General features: G+C 41.8%; 2 protein-coding genes across 3 annotated transcripts in view; both read right to left on the bottom strand.

Annotated features, from left to right (window-relative positions):
• Nucleotides 1–816: 816 nt before the first annotated feature.
• Nucleotides 817–13,663, bottom strand: clasrp (CLK4-associating serine/arginine rich protein). 2 transcript variants are annotated; one of them, XM_069706357.1, is made up of 21 exons: nt 13,563–13,663; nt 11,803–11,942; nt 11,285–11,382; nt 11,061–11,162; nt 10,201–10,280; nt 9,917–10,001; nt 9,651–9,787; nt 8,853–8,949; nt 7,789–7,867; nt 7,634–7,707; nt 7,493–7,534; nt 7,204–7,392; nt 6,630–6,935; nt 6,363–6,548; nt 5,462–5,501; nt 4,039–4,099; nt 3,804–3,862; nt 3,676–3,722; nt 3,491–3,576; nt 3,197–3,221; nt 817–1,555 (listed from the first exon to the last, which is right to left on the bottom strand). In XM_069706357.1, the coding sequence occupies exons 2-21, from the start codon at nt 11,899–11,901 to the stop codon at nt 1,513–1,515; spliced, it is 1,935 nt and encodes a 644-aa protein (XP_069562458.1). In that variant the 5' UTR covers nt 11,902–11,942; nt 13,563–13,663; the 3' UTR covers nt 817–1,512. The 2 variants fall into 2 exon arrangements, with proteins under 2 accessions (XP_069562458.1, XP_069562459.1); XM_069706358.1 differs by lacking the exons at nt 817–1,555; nt 3,197–3,221; nt 3,491–3,576 and having other exon boundaries at nt 5,458–5,501.
• A 2,418-nt stretch (nt 13,664–16,081) lies between these two features.
• LOC138625446 (protein jagged-1b) overlaps nt 16,082–18,748 on the bottom strand; it is a 44,642-nt gene continuing 41,975 nt past the window's right edge. The window contains exons 11-14 of the mRNA XM_069706376.1: nt 18,614–18,660; nt 18,007–18,183; nt 17,394–17,544; nt 16,082–17,310 (exon numbers count right to left, since the gene is read on the bottom strand). Coding sequence (XP_069562477.1) covers nt 16,874–17,310; nt 17,394–17,544; nt 18,007–18,183; nt 18,614–18,660 — 812 coding nt within the window. The 3' untranslated portion in view covers nt 16,082–16,873. The remainder of the gene's footprint in view (nt 17,311–17,393; nt 17,545–18,006; nt 18,184–18,613; nt 18,661–18,748) is intronic.

Raw genomic sequence — 18,748 nt, 5'->3', positions numbered from 1 at the left:
AAGTTCACGCTTCTTCCCCCGCTGCGAGCGGAGGGCAAAAGTGGGCATGGGCGACTGAAGGCACCGCCCGCCCCGCCACTCTGCTGCTCCGACCCTGACCCCGCCCTCCTCGGGTAACACACTCCCGTAAACACCAGCTTCTATCACTTTAAAAGCCTTCTTTGTATTTGTTTCTACTGAGAGACAACTAGTCTGTTTAAATCGTCGATTCCACATCTGATAGTGAGAATCGACATCTAGTTCCTCCTCAGCAGCTCAGAGGAACCGCCTCGCTTGTTGCCCACAGGTGTCGCCTAAACCAAACCGGAACCAGAGTAACATTCATTTCTCCTTTCCTTCTTGACCACCTGGGTCTGTTAAATCCTCATTAAAATGAAGAAAACAGAGAAAAGCACCTAAAAAGTTAAGAGAACGACTCAGAAACGAGAAGCGGCAGTGAAACGCTGATATGTCGCCTCCTACTGATATAAATAACGACCTGCATGCCTTAAAAAAAAAAACTTCACACGAAATAATCTCACCAAAAATATTTACACTTTGCCGCTTTCTTGCGTCATGTTTGTGTTTTACGTCAGATTATGTGTTGTCATGTGTGGTTGTTGTTGATGCTCTTTGTGCAAAGCAAATTCCCCCGGGGGCAATAAAGGTCTCATTCATATCATGTACTCCTTCTTGTGATCAGTATTTGATGTACTATTCAAGGCACTCCATTAAGATTTCAGTTAATATTTCTTCATGTATAATGTGTATCAAAAACGATTGTGAACAGGAAAAACAGAAACCCAGCAAATAATTTCAAAGGAAGTTTTATTTGTATTTAACATTTCACATTACCGCTAACGAAAAAAAAATTAAAAAATAAGAGGTGTTTGCTGTTATTAACCGGCTGGCTGAAGACGGAGTACAAAAAGAGCAATCGGTTATTTGTTTTAATGAATGCATGAACTTTGAATTTATCGGCTTTCACGGAGAAGTTTCTAATGGACGTGTATGACCATTGTGTACACCGGTTCATGTCCTTTAAAATGGTCCTTTAGTTTGAGTATTTCCTATTTCGCAAGAGTGGAAGAGTGTGGGAGAGTGTGGGAGAGCATCTTGACGTGAGGAAGATTATAAGGTAAAACTTCAGGTATTGCTTAGTGTTACTTACGAATGTCTCCACACAGAGAAGAGCTGTCCGGGAGGGAAATACAAAAAAAAAAAGAGAGGGAACATGCAGAAGTGAAGAAACTGAACGGGACCGTCTTTATAAGATGAGGCAGAAATGAAAGGGGCAGACGAAACTCAGCGTGGCTGAGCCCATCAGCTGTGTGATTAGTGAATCTATCGCAGATGTTTGACCCGGTATACATGACCAGCACCAGAGAACAAACGTGTTCAAGGTGTGGATTGTTAGCCAGTCGCTCCAGGACTTCGTATTTCCATGTATTAGGCGTTTGTTGGACAATGTCCCACTGACGAGCTAATGTACTGAAGGTTCTGCGGGATGCGTCCCGTTTCCCACCCGTCAGTTCAGTGTCGGCTGTATGGACTCCGCGACCGAGACCGTGACCTCCTGGGAAAAACAAGTCAGCCCAAAAAAAAACAACCAACATCATATTTATATTGAATTTTAACTGTGGTATCTGTAATTTTACTAATACATATAAAGTAAATAGTTATTATGTGCAAAAGTGGATAATTCATTACTTCTAAGCACATGTGCAAACTAAAGTAGGCATGTTTATGATTTAATAACACAATCTTAGTTTTTTTTTTTTTTTTGGGGGGGGGGGGGAGTTGGTTTACGTTCGTAAACACTTTGACACCAAACACATTTGATGGTTAAGCTGTCGAGTTACTCTACAAGTCAATGATAGACTGAGCCTCAATAAATATCATTTTGTGGTTATTAGTCCAGCCATGATTTTAACGAGCTGGACTGGAATCACAGCTGTATTTAATCTAGACGGTAAAGAAAATTGTCTGGATCAATATATTGGCCGATATGTCCATACCGCATTTGACAAAGCTGGCCTACGTGTAAGGCAATAGATTTAAGAAACTGCATTACAGGAAAGGCAAAGATTTGTTTCATCATGAAAATGTTAGGGAATTTGATCAAAAATATAGATACGATATGATATTTAAAACTGGTTGGGGAATTGTTTGAGACCTAAAACTGTGATAGACTCAACGCATTTCTAAACGTGTCTTCGGCAAATGACCTTATGCTGTACAAATTAGAAGTACACTCACTGAGCACTTCATTAGGAACGCCTGCTCGTTCATGCCATTATCCAATCAGCCAATCGTGAGGCAGCGGTGCCGCGACAGTTCAGGAGCTTCAGTTCAAGTTCACATCAAACATCAGAATGTCCGTCACGTGATTGTTGATGCCAAACTGGCTGGTTTGAGTATTTCTGAGCCTGCTGCTCTCCTGGGATATTTACTCCGTTTACTCAAGAGTGGCGTGAAAAAAAACGAAAGAAAGAGTGGCGGATTGGCTCCGGCAGCAGAACACCAGGTCGGGTTCCCCTCTTACTGAAAACAGAAGGCCGCAGAGGCACCAAAACTGAGCAGTTGCCTCGTGTCATCTGTCCAGGCTGCTGCTGCTGCTGCTGCTGGTGGTGGTGGTGTCACGGGGTGTGAGGAATGTTTTCTTCTCACACTTTGGGCCCCATTAATACCCATCAATCATGGTGTGAAAATCACGGCCTGTCTGCGTATTGTTGCTGACCATCTGAATCTCTTTAGGCCCACAGTTGACCTTCTTCTAATGGCTGCTTAGAACACGATGAAGGAAAGGTCATGTTTCGTGAACTCGAATCAGTGGCCTCCGCAGTCACCAGATCTGACTTCAGTAGATCATCTCCATGACACCAAAAATGGAGTCTGTTTTCAGAAGAAAGGGATAGCAGATCCCGGTACAAGTAAGTTATTCCACGTGAAGTGCGCTGTGAGTGGTTCTGTAGCTGAGGAATAGTTTACCTGCACATAAAGTTTGGGTTTGGTTTCAGGAATTAATAGATTGGGAGAATATGTTTCTTCTAACTTTTTCCTCACTTGGCCCCTGCCGTCTCAAGACTAATGTAGAAGTAGCCTCAGTATTGTGTCTGCGGGTATTGTGATGAGCCTTTGTGTTAATGTGGAACAAAGACATAATTCACTCAGCTACACTGGAGCTGCTCAGATTGTTGCGGCTTCTCTCACATACCTTCTGTGCGAGTTGGATTCCCGGCCTGAGGGACAGAGGACACAGAGACACGATCAAAACAATTGCATGCTGAAACATCTTAAAGCCAATAAAACTGTCAGAGCAGAAACTGGTGGCAGAGAATCAGACAGAGGCTCAGCTGATTGAATATTTTGGTTACGTCTGTGTGTGTGTGTGTGTGTGTGGATGCATGACTGCACTCGGAATAAACGCAGCATGTTCACTAAACCAAATTATTATCGTCATTACATTAGATCCATACGGCTGTGGGCGCTTGAAACACTGAAGTCTCACCATATTTGGAAGGAGACGGCGAGTGGCTCTGCCGCCCGTACTGTCTCTCCCATTCGTCCCTCTCTTTCTCACGGCGCTCGCGCTCCCTAAATGCAGAGCCTCAGGGTCAGACAGTTGCAACACACAAACGCCAAACACTCCACCCGCGCGCACGCACACGCACACACACACACACACAGCCTTACTTCATGCGTATCTTGCGTGCCATTGCGCGAAGTTCTCCTTCTCGTTCCTGTAAAATAAACAAACAGCAATGAGGGAAAATGGAGGATGAGAGAGCCAACTACAAACACAGAAAAACACACAAACACACCTGCCGTTTGTGTTCCTGAAGCTGGATTTTCACCTGTGCTGCTTTTTTATCCGCCTTGGCTGCAGGTCAGACAAACAAACAAAAAAAACACAAGTAATCGTATTTTTAATCTTTACAATTTGCATAATCGGACCAAATGTATCTGGGCTACATCTGAATGTGTTCACAGTGAAAAGGTCTTTCCCGTGACACAAACCAAAGCACAAACGAAGGCGCTCCGCTCGGCTGTACTCACACTGCTTGTTGAGCGCCTTCTGCATTCGTAGTTTTAGCCGCTCCTGTGGCGTCATCTTGCTCTGCAGATGACACAGATGTGTTAGCACTACCGTTCACAGCCGGACACAGGTGTCTGTGAATGTTTGTGTGTCTGCAAGATCAAAGGTACCGTGCTGTTATACAAATTCCATACTATCACCTTCATGTACAGTAGCTGGTGGAGATAAAAGGCGACAAACAAGTGATGTTTGTTGAATCTACAGGCACACGGGCTGTGTGTGTGTGTGTGTGTGTGTGTGTGTGTGTGTGTGTGTGTGTGTGTGTGTGTGTGTGTGTGTGTGTGTGTGTGTGTGTGTGTGTGTGGGACAGAGGCAAACTGCTGCTGTCGGGCAGGATCCATATTTATACATACGAACACTGTCAGGGAGATAAAAGGGAGGAGGACGGCTGAAGAAGGAGAGGGGGGTGAGGGGTGGGGGTGGGGGGGGGGGGGCATAAAGTAAAGGAAGAGCAAATTCAGGTGCCATGAGTTTAGAAAGTTCAGAAAGAGCCAGTGGTGTTTAGTCACCGACACACCCTTCGCTGGGCTAGTCACACCTGGCCAGGCAAGAAAAACTGCAGGTCACAACACTGCAGGCGAGTTCAGCAGAAATTCACAACGGAACGTCTCCTCTGTGTTTCACTGTTGGAATGTATTCAAACCATTTTTAGTCTTTTCCAGGAAATGGTGCGAGAAGAAAAGGAGGGTCAAAAAGTTCCCAAAATGTCTATTTTGAAAAAAAAAACAAAAAAAAACTATTTCTTTAACTCTCACCCCGAATCTTTAAACTGTTTGTTAAGACATTAAACGTTTCACTTGAAGAGGCAGAGCGAGCGCTACTGCGGGTTAAAACAAGCTCAGATATTACTGTCGAGAGCGCACGTCTTATTTTTCATTCAAGACTGATGGGACGCCTTCTGTCCCCTGGCCAACACCGATTCATAAGTTGTAATGAGACAAATGGTGATAAGAGAAAGAGGTCGTCGTCTTCCTCTCGGGGCCACTGATGACACGCTGCAGTGCATCTGAGACTACGAACAGATATAGAAAGACAATGCACTCTCTCACACACACGTAGAGGAACAGCATACAAACATTCACCAGCCAGACTAGAAGCACCATGAAGACAGTAAATAAAGAGTTCCTGAATGTTCACGTCACAAAGAAATGGCGGCATTAATTCTGTCATTTGTCAGAGTTAGAGAGAATACTGTCATGGCAGTGCATGTCCACTTTTTTTTTTTGGAGGGGGGGGGGGGGGTAAAGTAAAAAAATCATTTTCTGCTCTGTGGGCAACAATGGCTCCTACATCCCAGTCTGATGGACAACCATGTCAGCCTGTCAGGGATGAGGGAGGCGTAGGCTTTAGCAAGAAACCCAGCTAGATCAAATTCTTACTGACTTTGGCAGCTCCCGTCTCTTTACCACCCGCAGTGTCAGGCCTGGAGAGAGGAGAGAAGAAAAAGTACAAGCTGAGGTGATAAAGACATCCTCAAATAAATATGGACTTTGTAACACATTTCAACGCTGAGGGGTAAATAAAGCTTTAACAAAAATGAGATAAAATTGGTCTTAACAGGTTGTTCTGACTTCATGACGTTAAAGCTGACCGTTTTATGATTTATTATGGTCTGATGTCACAGCACTACTGTTATTGATTTATGATTACTCTCCTCAGAAGGGTCTAAAACATCCATAACCCTCTTAAAAGTTACAATAAATGACCTCGCAATGTTTTGGATAAATTGGAAGAGAGAGTATAATAAACACGCTAACATGCTGGCGAGAGAGCAATCGAATGAAGGACTTCATTGTCCAGTTTACAACACACTTTTTGTCTGATGAGCCATTGAACTGAAGCAACAAAAAGCGTTAAACTTTTTACAGGTCTCCGACGTCAATGTGATTCCAGTGTATATTAGATTATAATACTTGTAAATATTAGAAACATATAATAATATTTCATATTTCTTTCTGTCCATCATCTTGGGACCCCTCAGGTTTACCCTCTGACCCCCGGAGAGTTCCAGATCAACAGGTTGGGAACCACCACTGGTATGCATGATATATTCTACCACTCTTTAGTATTTTATCAAAACATAAATAATAATCATTAAAGTCAAATTTGTAACGTTTTTACTCAAATAGTCAGGATGTGTGTTTACATTGTGACTGGTACAAAGTTTGTTTGAAAACATCCTACATAAAACTTATACAAGATATTTTTTCTATATTCCCACGCGTGTCTGTTAAATAGTGTGAATTCCCGCCTCCCTGTGGTAAGGCTCACTCGGACTTCTTACTTTCTTAGCTTGTCAGAGACGGTGGTGGGAGGAGGCTGGCCCCCTCTGTGAGCAGGGGAGGGACTGTGGTGTGGGCGGCTGGGAGACAGAGAGGGACTGCGGCTGCCGCTGTCTCCCCGACGGTGTCCTCCGCTGCTCCGACCCCTTCGTCTCGAGCTGCCGCCCTGCCGTGAGCTGGAGCGGGACCTGACACGAAAGAGAAGGGCTTCGGTCACTGATGTTTGTTGTGAAACAGTAACTGCGGCGCTGCTGGGAGATCAATCCAACCTCGTTCGTTTGCGTGCCGAGTATCGTCTCCTGTCCCGGTCTCTGTCCCGGTCTCGCTCCCGGTCTCGGGACCGTGATCGAGTCCTGTCACGTCTCCTCCAGGATCCGCCTCCTCCGTTCCCTCCTCTTCCTCTAGAGTGAGATCTGGAACGCCGCCTCGACCGGGAGCGACTCCGGGACCGCCGCCCGTCCCTTCCTCCACGTCCTCGTCGGGCGCGCCGTGAGCGAGAAGATGAGCGAGAGGAGGACTGAGATGAAGAGTGGGAGGAGGAGGAAGGGGAGGGACTGGACGATGACCTTCGTCTCCTAAATGAACACAGACACAAAGTTTTAGTACCAATACGACCCCAGCACCTAACCTATCTTTAGAATATTTCTGCTTTTTTTAAAGGACAAATATATATAACATTTTCTTAAATTATTAATTTGTACTATTAATTTCATATTAGCCAGGCAGATTCCAGTGCTTTGGCTATACTTGCATTGCCATAATATGTGGTCATTTAAATGAACATCGTGACTGAAGGAGGAAAACAACCAAAGAAAAAAACCAGGAAGAGGGAAAGTTACCGACCGGGAGCCCCTGCTATGACCTGAAGAGTGCTGCGAATTGGAGGGGGTGTGGCCAGAGTGAGGAGCAGCTGTTTGTGTCGCTGCCGCAGCTTCCTCGTCACTGCCGCCGAAGCTGGTGATGAAGGTGATCTTCTCCGGACCGGGAGAACGAGAGCGGGACCGCGACTCAGAGCTGGATTCTGACTCTGGCCTGAAAGAGATCCGAAAAGACAGTTGTAATACAAACACGGACACAACGAATCACGAAAAGGAAAAAAACAACAACAACAAAAAACAGCGGGTTAACTTACCGTTTATATGGATCATATGTTGGACTGTCTCTCCTGGCATAGCTGAAATAGTGAGTAAGTAACATAAGATAAGCATGTTAATACAATTGGATTCTTAATGAAGGAAAAAAAACAACAACTCTAAAAACAACATGAATTTACCTTGGTGGGCTGATCTGTCGACCTTTTAGCCTCTTCTCTCTGAACTCCCTCCTCTGTCTGCGAGAGCGGCGGCCCTGAGACGATGAAGCATACATCCATTACAAAACTGTAAAGAAAACACACACCAACAATGTCCTCCCTGGATATAATCTTACCGAGTACATGGCCTTCTCCGCTTCCAAAGCTTTGGCATGTTTGATGGCCTCCACTTCCTCCTTGTCTTTCCTCAACATCCTGACAAACAGGTAACATAATCACAGCATTACATTAATACACACATCTGTAATAACAGCAGGGTGAACATGGAACCACATTCATGAGCACGGTCAGTAATATTTTCAAAACATGAAGTGACTCTCCAAAAACTGGAAGTAGGTTTGATAAGGAAAATGAACAAATGTCCCTGAACTAAATGGCATCAGTGTTTTATGTGGTTGCACCACCTATTAATTGAAAATAAAGCTCTTCGGTTTAAAGACCTCATGGCAGCATAGTGTATATATATATATATATATATATTTTTTTTTTACAATAATAATGAAAAAAACAACAACAACATCATGACAATGATATCATCCGTTTCTGTAGCTAACAAAGTAATTTTGCAAACTCTGACAATATTTTTAAGAAACATTAAACCCACCTGCATCCTCTCGCAGCAGGGGATTGTTATTCATAACAAATTAATCAGCCATTAGGCCTGATATCGTACTTGTTGTGCACAAAGGGAGCGTAGCAAAGTGATGTACACGGAGCAGGTGGAAGCAATAACATTTGTGATTAAGTATCCCAAATTACATCACTTGGTCAGCATCAGCACCCGTGTTACACACCTTCTTGTGACCATCACAGCGTGTTGAAACTGTTTTTTTGCTTGTATAACTACACTATCCTGACACCCCACCACCTGTTACTTACTGGATTTGGCACCCTGCTACTTCCTTCTGTTCCCTTCAAATATGACACACAATATGACTATCTGCTCAAGTTTCAGGTCGACGGTGAAATTGCAAATGCACACGTACCAGTGCTCACAAAAACACGAGTAACTCCGGTGCTGATATTGATCAAGAGACGTAACTTGGAAGAATCACTCCCTGAAGTTATTGCTTCCCATTCGACGCTGCGCTCTGTTCCTGAGCAACAGGAACAATCTAGAAACCTTTTGATTGCCCCTTTGTTTGACTTTCACATGATGATGTAATCACTGACATGTTACCTGACAAAGTCGCCTTCAGCCATCCCATACGGAGTCGCCATTTTGTTTAGGTCCAACACCTGTTCCTGGTTCAGCTCATCAACATCGACCTCCACATCTATATATTCACACACGAGATGAAACGTAACTTTTCAACACATTAACATGTCACATCTTACCCTCACACTTTATACACATTATTTCAACCCCCCCCCCCTCTAAACACAGACATAGTTTCTGAAGATCCCTCAGGTTCAAACTCTAAGATGTATAAAAATTCACTGGTTTTCTATTTGTGTCTGATGTGGTTTTGACATTAAAAAGTTGAATTCCCTTGTTAAAATGGAAAATAAAAATCCAGAATCTATGCAATAATTTTTCCTTTCAAAACATTGATCTGCTCTTTCCAAGATATAGCCGACTTCACTAAGAGTTGGTGCACGTCACGCTTCTGGCTTTAAACCTTGTGGTGATGTCAAAAATCCTGCTCACACTGGCGCACCTTAATCTCCAATTTCAGCTGAGGTCAGGGGTGCTTTGCACTTTCAGCAGAAGAATTTGAAAACAGAACTCTGCACATAAATCGTTCTCGACAGTGAAGCTCAAACATCCAAGAGGAGTAGGACTTACCAAAACACTCCACCGGTTTTCTTCAAAACTAGTAAGGATGTACAAACTGAAAACAGTTTTTAAATGTGGGTGCACATTTCTGCATTGGATCCTATCTCGTTTGACATCAGAGCTTTCTTTTTGGTTTTTCTCTGCAGTTTTAACTCCCCAAATGTGTGATTCTCATTAATGCCCGTCACATTTCCTCACCAATATCTGGGATGCCCTCGTCCTCTTCGGATTCGCTGTTCTCTGAATTCTCCTCATCTTTGTCTGACTGGGGGTCGGGCTCCGTCACAGTGCTGTCTTCATATGTGTAACCGATGGTGGCCTTTTTCTCAGCCAATCTGCACATTGTAAGGAGGGATTTATAAATGCATCGCCAATTTAAATTCAGTGACCAGAAACACAAAGAATTGTAAATTTAAATGCACAGCAGGGGATGATCAAACCACTTTAACATTTAAATTGCATACTTTTTCTTCTCGTCCTCATTTGGCTTCGGCAGGCCGCCGTAGAGCTCGTCCAGGTAGATCTGGTATAAACACTGCTCCTCGGAAACTGTAGGAGGACAGCAGGGAGTTCAAGAACACAACTGCAAAATATACCCACTGAGATCAGGTTAACAGACTACTAGTCAAATTAAGAATACGTGTGCAGCACTGTGCATGTGAGTAATGTATTAACGGTGGTTAATGTGCATGTTATTCCCTGTTGACGTCTGTTGTTCTTGAAATTACAATCATGTGGAAACACTCACTTGTGGCAAAGTCATTTTGTACGAGGCCTCTGTAGCGTTCGTAATTACATTTCCTCTCCTCCATCTCCTGCTCTGGAGTGCTGAACAAAACAAATAGTAGAGGATCGTTTGTAACATTTACCACTTCAATGAACACTCAAATCCCACCAGGCCAAGCAGTTTGGGCTTTTGACTGAGAACAAAGCTTCAGCCTGAAGAGATAGTCTCATCAATAACAACTCTATTAAAAGTACTGTTGTGGTGTTACTGACCACCATGTCCATGATTACAACTCATGAGGTAGGAGATGCATGCAACAATTTTGTGAACCTTAATGATGTATTCTGTTGAGAAATGTTCCAATATAAATCAAACCATTAATCACATAATAAAAGCATTGTGGAGTGTATTTGATTCAGGCAAATGATAATTTATAAACTACAGAAAAGTTAAATGCTGATAGTTTCTTTCCCCATTTTACATCAACAGAAAAATCTGATTAAAACCACTTTAAAGCTTCAATGTAAGGCACCTTTCAACAACAAGGCAACACAAAGTACTTTACAGAAGTCACAAACGCAGAGAACACCACACAAATGAACATGTACAGTCATTAGTTCTATACAAAAGGCAAACATGTATTTTGATAAGTGGAGCTACCAAAACAACAAAATGAAAGAATAGAAACACAAAAACCTCTCCGATTATTACTTTACATCACTCTCTCCTAATGCATGACGTTATATTTTGGACAGATATCATGTAAATTCCCCAACAATTGTCCCATGTATAACCATAAAGCAAGAAATTTAACATAAACAAATATTCCCAAAAGGCAGGTTCTGGGGTTAAACACGGCTCTGAGTAAATTCAAAACTTACGTTGTGCTGAGCAGTGGAGGGGTGTAGGTGGGAATGTAATCCAGGTGAGCCCTTACATCAAACCTGTCAATCATGTTGTTGGCATCTCCTTGCCACGGCATCCTTCAGACAAAACAACAGGAAAGAGCTATAAACTCATCACCAAGATCCCACAAGTCCTGTGTGTGTGTGTTTTGCATCTGTTTTGTGTTTGTGTGTGTGTATGCGTGTGTGTTATCCCTCACATGTTCACAGGGCTCTCTGCGGCCAACGCCACAGCAGGATCCAGATGGATCTTGTAGGCTCTGCCATGAACCTGAAGAAACTGAGCCGGATCTTTTTTCTGTCAAGGAAAAATAAGAGACTGTCAAAAGGCAAAAATAACATAAAAGCAATAAGACTGCAAAAAGCACTATAACTTCTTAGTTTCATCTTCTATTCAAACCAGTAGGACACATCAGGCTTCATGTGGCTACTTTACAGGGTCTTGTGAAGGGAATCCAGACTTTGCTCTCAAATTTTGTATTATTGTCCAGGACATCGCTGCAAGTGTAAAAGTTGGCGTATTCATCTCTCATCTTCAGGTCCAAATTAGGCGGCAATTAGACAGCTTTAATAAAAAATAACTGAGAGAAATAAAGCTGCCGGCACTTTGAACTTTGACTAGATTTACTCAGTCCGATGGCACGGAGACACACTGTAGCAGTAATAATATTTAAATATGCCGGTATAAACTGCTCCGCTAGATGACAATGTCTCTTACTATCTTTTCGTAGTACTCTCGCCGGCGCTCGCCCCGGCGCTTGTAGTCTACCATCATGCCACGGAGCTTGCGCTCGTGTTTGCGGGCCTCCTGCCACATGACGGCTCCGCTGGGGGTGGGGGCGCGGCGGGGCACGGCTGCTACACAGAGGACAACAAGATGTTTGAGTTTCATACATCAGAGCACGACGGATAGATTTACTGCACGCAACTTCCGCAAACCGCATAATTTCGTGCACATCAATATTGAAATCATAACATCCGACAGTTTACAGCAGTTCTTCCTCAACAGAATTGAACAAAACCCACAATCAACACATTTGCAAACACAATGCCAAAACTGAAGCTGAATAGAGATAGCAGCGGGCAAGGAAAATTACTGACCCACTAAAATGCCTACGGTATACTGTGAACTACTGATCATTCAAAGTATTTTACTTGTCTCTGATACGGCGAGCACATAAAGTCGAAACAATACAAGGCTTAGACTCTGAAAATCTACATTACACACAGATATCTTGTAAATAAGTTGTCAACTATAACAGACATGATGGCTCTTACTTACTAAATGTTAAAACAAGTTTGTTTTAATCACTTATTGGTATTTATTTTCCATACAGATCGCACATAAACAGACACAGTTTCTAAACGGAGTGCTTCTGTATACATTTATGGACTTAAGTCACCAACGTGTCCTAAAATATTCACTCTGCTCCGACTGTAGCAAAGACGATCTGATGATAAGACATTCAAACCAATGTTTAACAAAACAAAAGCTGGTAGATATGACTGGCAATAGATTAGACCGTTCTCTATACTATCTATACATTTCTCACAGGGTTTACTGGCACTGAATTCACAATTTTTTTAGTAGGTTAGGTTAGGTAGTTACTTTAATAATCTCCAAGGGGAAATTTGTTTCGCTACAGCAGCATACAGAATCAATAAGATAATAATAATAGAATTTTAAAAAAGCAATAAAATAGCAGTAAAAAAATATTAAATATAAAACAGTATATACAGTACAGTATATTCAAGAAACCAAGAGTATGTAAGGTACATTTACAACTTCAAAGAAAGCACAAATATACAGCAAATGTACTTATATATGCTCAGCTATAGCCATTACATTCAAATGTAAACCTAATCCTAAGAAACAACCCACATTTTGACAGTTTCAATCTTATTCAACATTAATATTTACAACATTAACAATGTGAATTATCTCTGCTTGTGTATCATTAAATGACACAAATGGTTGTTTTTTTTTTTTTTGTAAACCCAGGTGTCACCTGTCCATTTGATCTCTGGTTTGTGTGTTTAAGTTTCTGAGAGCAGCTACACGGTCTGCAGCTAAAAAAAAAAAAAAAAAAACTAACCTGGCAAACTAACCAATATAAACGTTGTCAAGCTGAATACACCCCGAGCTGCTGATCACATAGAAACTGTGCATTTTATTACGTAATTTGCGCCCGACTTGTGTAGCTTTTGGTCTGACAGGATACGAAACCCTAATGTTTTCAAAGTTATCGAGGAGTTTGTTTAGCACACATGGGCCTAAATTGCAAGCCCGGGCCTTTTTTTTTTTTTTTTTTTTTTTTAATGCAATGCTGCTGTTAGCCAGTTAGCACATAGCTTAGCTTAGCTTAGCTTAGCTTGTCTGGTCTGCAAAGACGTTTAGAAGCAGCGCCTGAATAACAGCCTCATAACCCCAAGAAAAATATGAAATACAGCTGCAACGTCTACAATTTCACTGGGTACCTGTTTTACTGGCCTCCTCTACAAACTGGGGTTGTTTTCGGAAGCCGAAGGCGACGTCAGTGAAGCAGCGCCACACGCCTCCTTCTCCTTCAAAAAAAAAGACCTGATGGCCTGCAGTACCGGGCTCGGCCTGTGAGGGGGCGCTGTATTATCAGCTTCACATCCAGGACGGCGTGTGCGAATATACTCCGATGTTAATGGGTCAATGGTGAAATGGTCAAAGTGCTCATACAGAAAGTGACTAAAGCTGTCAAATTAATGTAGTGAACGAGAAAGTATAATATTTCCCTCCAAAATGCAGTGAAATGGAAGTATATGGTGGAAATACTCAAGTAAAGTAGGCCACTAAGTAGCACTTAGTAAATGTATTCAATCTGTTAATTTCCACCGCTGGTTATAAGAAAGGTAGTATATAGTTATTAAAAAAAAATAGTCAGTGGTTTTACAGTTAGTGTACCTGTTATGGCCACCAGATGTCCCCGTAAGGCTGGGTAAATGCAGCAACTTTGAGGTCCACCTTTTAATTATTCTGGTGAAATGAAATATATTGCAGTCATTTGAAATGATTACTGTGCACAAAAACTTTGTTTGGAGATGAAATACTGATCGTTTCAACCTAGATGATCAGAATTATAATAAATGATTCTCTTTTTTATCCTCATATGCAATAGGTCTTCTTCTGCTTATATCAGCCTTTATTTGTACTCACTGGCTGTCAAGAGAAGTCCCAGGATAAATACATATTTCAAGTGTCTGACTGTTTCAAAGAAGAAGTGACAGAAAGACAAAAATTTTCCTTTGTGAGACTAGTATTGTTCTCAGGTCAATGCATCAGAGCTGAGGGGAACAAACTGAAAACTGAGCATTAGTTGCAGCACTGTCAACACCTGGGATATAACAGGTAGACAGGTTATGAAATGAAACATGGACTGAGGGGCAGCAACCTGCCTCGCTGAATGTAAACTGTCCAATCTATGGGTCTGACATCCTGCAGTGCCCAGCAGGTGTGGAAAGAGTCACTGTGTGTGCATGTCTGTGTGTAAACTCTACATCCTACATTTCCTCCTAACCAGCATGGTGACAGGAAACCCGTGTTCATTTCCAGGCTGCTGTTTGCATGGGCTGAAGGTCACATTTGTCACATTAATTTGTCCATTAACTGTCACTGCTGTGACCTTGTGGTCACTTTACACCGCCCCAAATCACAAAACCTTTCCTTTCACACACTGTCATTTTGCACTTTATAATTTTAACACCATCTCACGTGCATCACTGTAATGGATATGAGCTCATGCACACTGCCGTGTATCGATATGTTCTTGATATAATTTAGTTGTATTTGTTAAGCCTGACTTCAGTCATTGTAAACACATTAAATTCAGAAACTGCACGTTGGTGTTATTCTGTGTAGTATTCAAACACTTTTGAAACAACTTTCCAGCAACAGACAACTTTCTCAGAGCAACACAGCCGCTCTGAAGGGCTGAAGTCACCCTGGTGGTTTTCCGTTTTTTTCCTGGCACCGTCACCATCATTGTTTGTGAGTGTGTGTCATAGAGAGAGAGAAAGACAGCAATAGTGACAGTCCATGTGTATAAAATGACCCATTGACCTAGTCATTGTGGCCGAGCTCCACTATGAAATATCTTCCCAGTGGGCCTTCTGACAGAGTGTTATATGAACAAGAAAGCTTGTTGTATCATCTGAACTGCAGACACAAACACAAAGAGTAAAAAGCATCCAATTCTCCATTACAAAGACTAGTATTATTAGTCATTATATATATTTTTTTTAAATAGGTTTTATTTCATTTGTAATATTGATTTTTTTTTTATTTTTAATTTTTTAATTTATATCCCTAAACCTAAATCGACTGTTTATGTCATCGAGAATATCTTTAAATTGCTTAAAGGTCGAAGTAAAATCCTCCAAATAATCTGTTTTAACGTTTAAAGCTGCATGATGCTCACAAAACTTGTTCTTGTTAATGCATTATTTCATAAAATAATAATAAGAAAATATGTGAGGTACTTTCTGCATAAATTATATATTTCCATAACATTTAGACATATTTGGTATTTATATGGGAACATAAATTTGTAAAGAGGGACACACTTAAATAACTTAAGAAGTTTATTAAGAGTTTGGACTGTGACAACTGATCCTGCACACTAGAAAGACAAACTTTGAGCTCGTAGTTCACTTAAATTGTAATGTATGATAAATTATTATTATTATACATTTAGAGTGAATGAAAACTACAAATGAGTGTTATAGGTCCTTGCTTGGGACATTGACAATGAAAAGAATGGTTGTAATAGTGTCTCAAATATGTAATTATTATGCAATTATAAAAGGTAGAAAAGCACTTCACTCTCTTTTCCAATAACCCAAGTTATTAATCTGTGTGATGGTGCTGACAACTCCCTTCAGCAGAGAACTGTAGGCCTCACAGTGTTAATTAAGATTACAGGCAATAAAAAAAAAACATAAAACAGATTTGGTAAATGCACTTTTATTACAATCAACATGTGCTGGTTGTTCCAAAGAGTGAAACAGGACAAACAGAGCAAAGTAATACAGTGACGACCAAATCACAGTACAAAAAGGAATCAATATGTACAATATATTTATGTACAAAAAAGCTATTTTACATGCACGTATGAAAAAAATCATACATTTTGACAAACTGCAGTATTACAGAGACAATACAGGCAACAGTGTATAGTTGTATGACAAGTATATCATCTTTGTTTTCTTTTTGTAAAGTAAAATGTTTCTGCCCTTTTGTCCCCCCAACATACACTCATAATATACATTCTCTCTTTCACTCTCACACAATCAGACACAGAAACACACCACATGTTAAATAGGCATCCATTGACTGGTCTCTACTGTCTGTCTGTCAGTCAGAGTTCAGTCTGAACACCAGTCTGATGGCATCATGGATCAGGAAACATGTTGAGGGACTCCTGCAGAGGATGACCCTCTGTTTACTTATTTGAAAGTATTTCAGGCACTCCAAGGCAAGTTTTGAAGTCTCCCTATAAGTTATGAGTCTTTCAGTCCAACATCATCCACCTGCTGCCTCTCATAGCTGTCAAAAATAAACTCAAAGACGACAACACAATAAGACTATTGACCTTTCTAATTAGCAGCCTTTGCTCCTCAGGTGTCTGTCGATAGGTCACCCTATTTTCATAACTGCACAGTGCAAGTAACTGGAGACGAGGTCCTGTGAGCAAAAGAGTGCAGAGGACGTAAAATAAAGTCAGAAAAGCTCCGCAGAGGCTCAACAATTCAGGACAAGGTCAGACCTCCAGTTCCTGGTTGTCTGTGTGGTGGAAGCGGTTCAACTTCTCCCTCTCCCGGTTTGAGATGTCCAGTTTGGGGGCGTGGGCTGGCTTTAGCGCCGGGGAGGGGTGTGAAGGAGCCGGGGAGGGCGGCAGGGTCAGTTCAATCTCCTCGTAGCAACGTGATACAGGGGCAGGAGCCGGAGGGTGTGTGAGAGGGGCGGCGGGGGGCAGGAGGGGCACGGGACGGTCCACGTTTCTGATGAGGTTGACGAACTCTCTCTGGTTGTTGATGCCTTCTTCCTGCGGGACAGCCTGCCGCTTTTTTCGCTTTCGATGAAAGTGAGAGAGGATGAAGGCGCAGGCGGCACAGCCACACACCGTCACCAAAGCCAAGACCCCCACCAGGATCATGTAGAAGCTGATGCCCCCGTGTGTGGTGTCAGACATGGCACCTTCAGACAACGAGGAACGATTAGACCAGAGTTCAGAAAGGTTCTGCATTTTTTTTTTTAGATACACATTACAATTCTCTTACCTGGACAGTGTTTACCAATGCAGGGATTTTTGAGGCTCATGCATTCGTTACCATAGTAACCGTCAGGACAGGCACACATGTACCTGCCCTCTGTGCTGTGACACTGGACCCCCTGCTGGCAGGGGTTGGGATTACACAAATCCAATATTATCTGAAATAAATAGAACAAAAAATAAGAAGTGTAGGAAAGATTTACTCTTCTTTACTCATCTACAATTCTTAAACTTATTTTCTACATGTCCTTTATGTATCTAATAGTCTCTGACATTTTCCAAATGTTCAACAACTTTTTCAGACTTTAATTCCCCTGCTGGCGTAGTTTTTGTTATTAACAGACTGTATATATAAAGGTGTCTCTCTGATAGGATGAAATCAAAACTACAGTTAAGTCACCCAATTTGTTATGTCTTCGAGATTTAATCAAAGCCATCTCAGCCATCTCAAGTGCATTTCCCCCCCCACCTCCGAATGTATTGTTTGATTTGTCCTTTATATTTCATTTTGTACTGTTTGTATCCTTTTCTTTTACATTATTAAACTCCCTTTGTTAGTTTTTCTCTTTACACAACACTCAATCTGAGATATTGAACATTTAAATAAATGGTTCTCCAACCTCACAGAAGATTCCCGAATATCCCATCGGACAGTCGCAGGTAGCCGTCCTTCCATCCTTCACCACGCACTGCCCTCCATGCAGACAGGGGGCGCTGTCACAGGGACTTGGCCCATTTTGGCAATATTTCCCCGAGAAACCAGGTGGACACAAGCATCTGGACCCTGACACCTGGTCCTATATGTGACAGTAAATATGTAGATGTAATTTATGTGAATGTACACAGAGAGAGCAATTATTACATGCATTTCAGGAAAAAGGCACAGGACAGGAACAGCGGAGGCCTGTCATGGGTTAACGACAAGCAATAAAACATTTGTCCATTTTAGAATAAATGGAGCTCAAATTAAGGAAAATCATCTCAAAACAAGGCTGCATTTTCTGAATAATACCCAACATGCCTATTACAAAGATTTTCTTTCTTTCAAAGTTGTCTGACAACTTTTTTTTACAGAGCAAATAAAGAAGAATACTCATATAAAGGAAGTAACGATGTCACAACAGAGTAAATGGCGGCGTGAGAGGAGGACAATGAAGCTGGTCAGACATGCAGAGACTACAGGCAAATTAGACAGACACAGGAAGGAAAAACAGCCAGGACTCTCACCTCACAGCGTCCGCTATTCAAACACAAACCCTGACAGCTGCTGTTCCCTAGAAATCAGAGATACCAGAAAAACTAGATTAATCTGTCACACAAAGACAAAATATCTATCATATTTATGAAGCTGTAAACAATATA

This window comes from Brachyistius frenatus, unplaced genomic scaffold (genome assembly GCF_029030835.1).
Source record: "Brachyistius frenatus isolate BFR_SWC_R1_liver_20210118 unplaced genomic scaffold, ASM2903083v1 Contig_62, whole genome shotgun sequence".
In the NCBI taxonomy this organism is placed as follows: Eukaryota; Metazoa; Chordata; class Actinopteri; family Embiotocidae; genus Brachyistius; species Brachyistius frenatus.
The sequence above is the reverse complement of the archived record's forward strand: the minus strand, read 5'-3'. Positions and strand labels throughout refer to the sequence as shown.

What these genes read in the sequence shown, in the direction of transcription:
- clasrp (XM_069706357.1), bottom strand. Translation starts at nt 11,901, where the DNA reads ATGTGGCAGGAGGCCCGCAAACACGAGCGCAAGCTCCGTGGCATGATG. An exon ending in GCAGAGAGCCCTGTGAACAT is followed by an intron (nt 11,163 to 11,284) that starts GTGAGGGATAAC and finishes TTTTGTCTGAAG; the next exon opens with GATGCCGTGGCAAGGAGATG. An exon ending in ACATATGATCCATATAAACG is followed by an intron (nt 7,393 to 7,492) that starts GTAAGTTAACCC and finishes GATCTCTTTCAG; the next exon opens with GCCAGAGTCAGAATCCAGCT.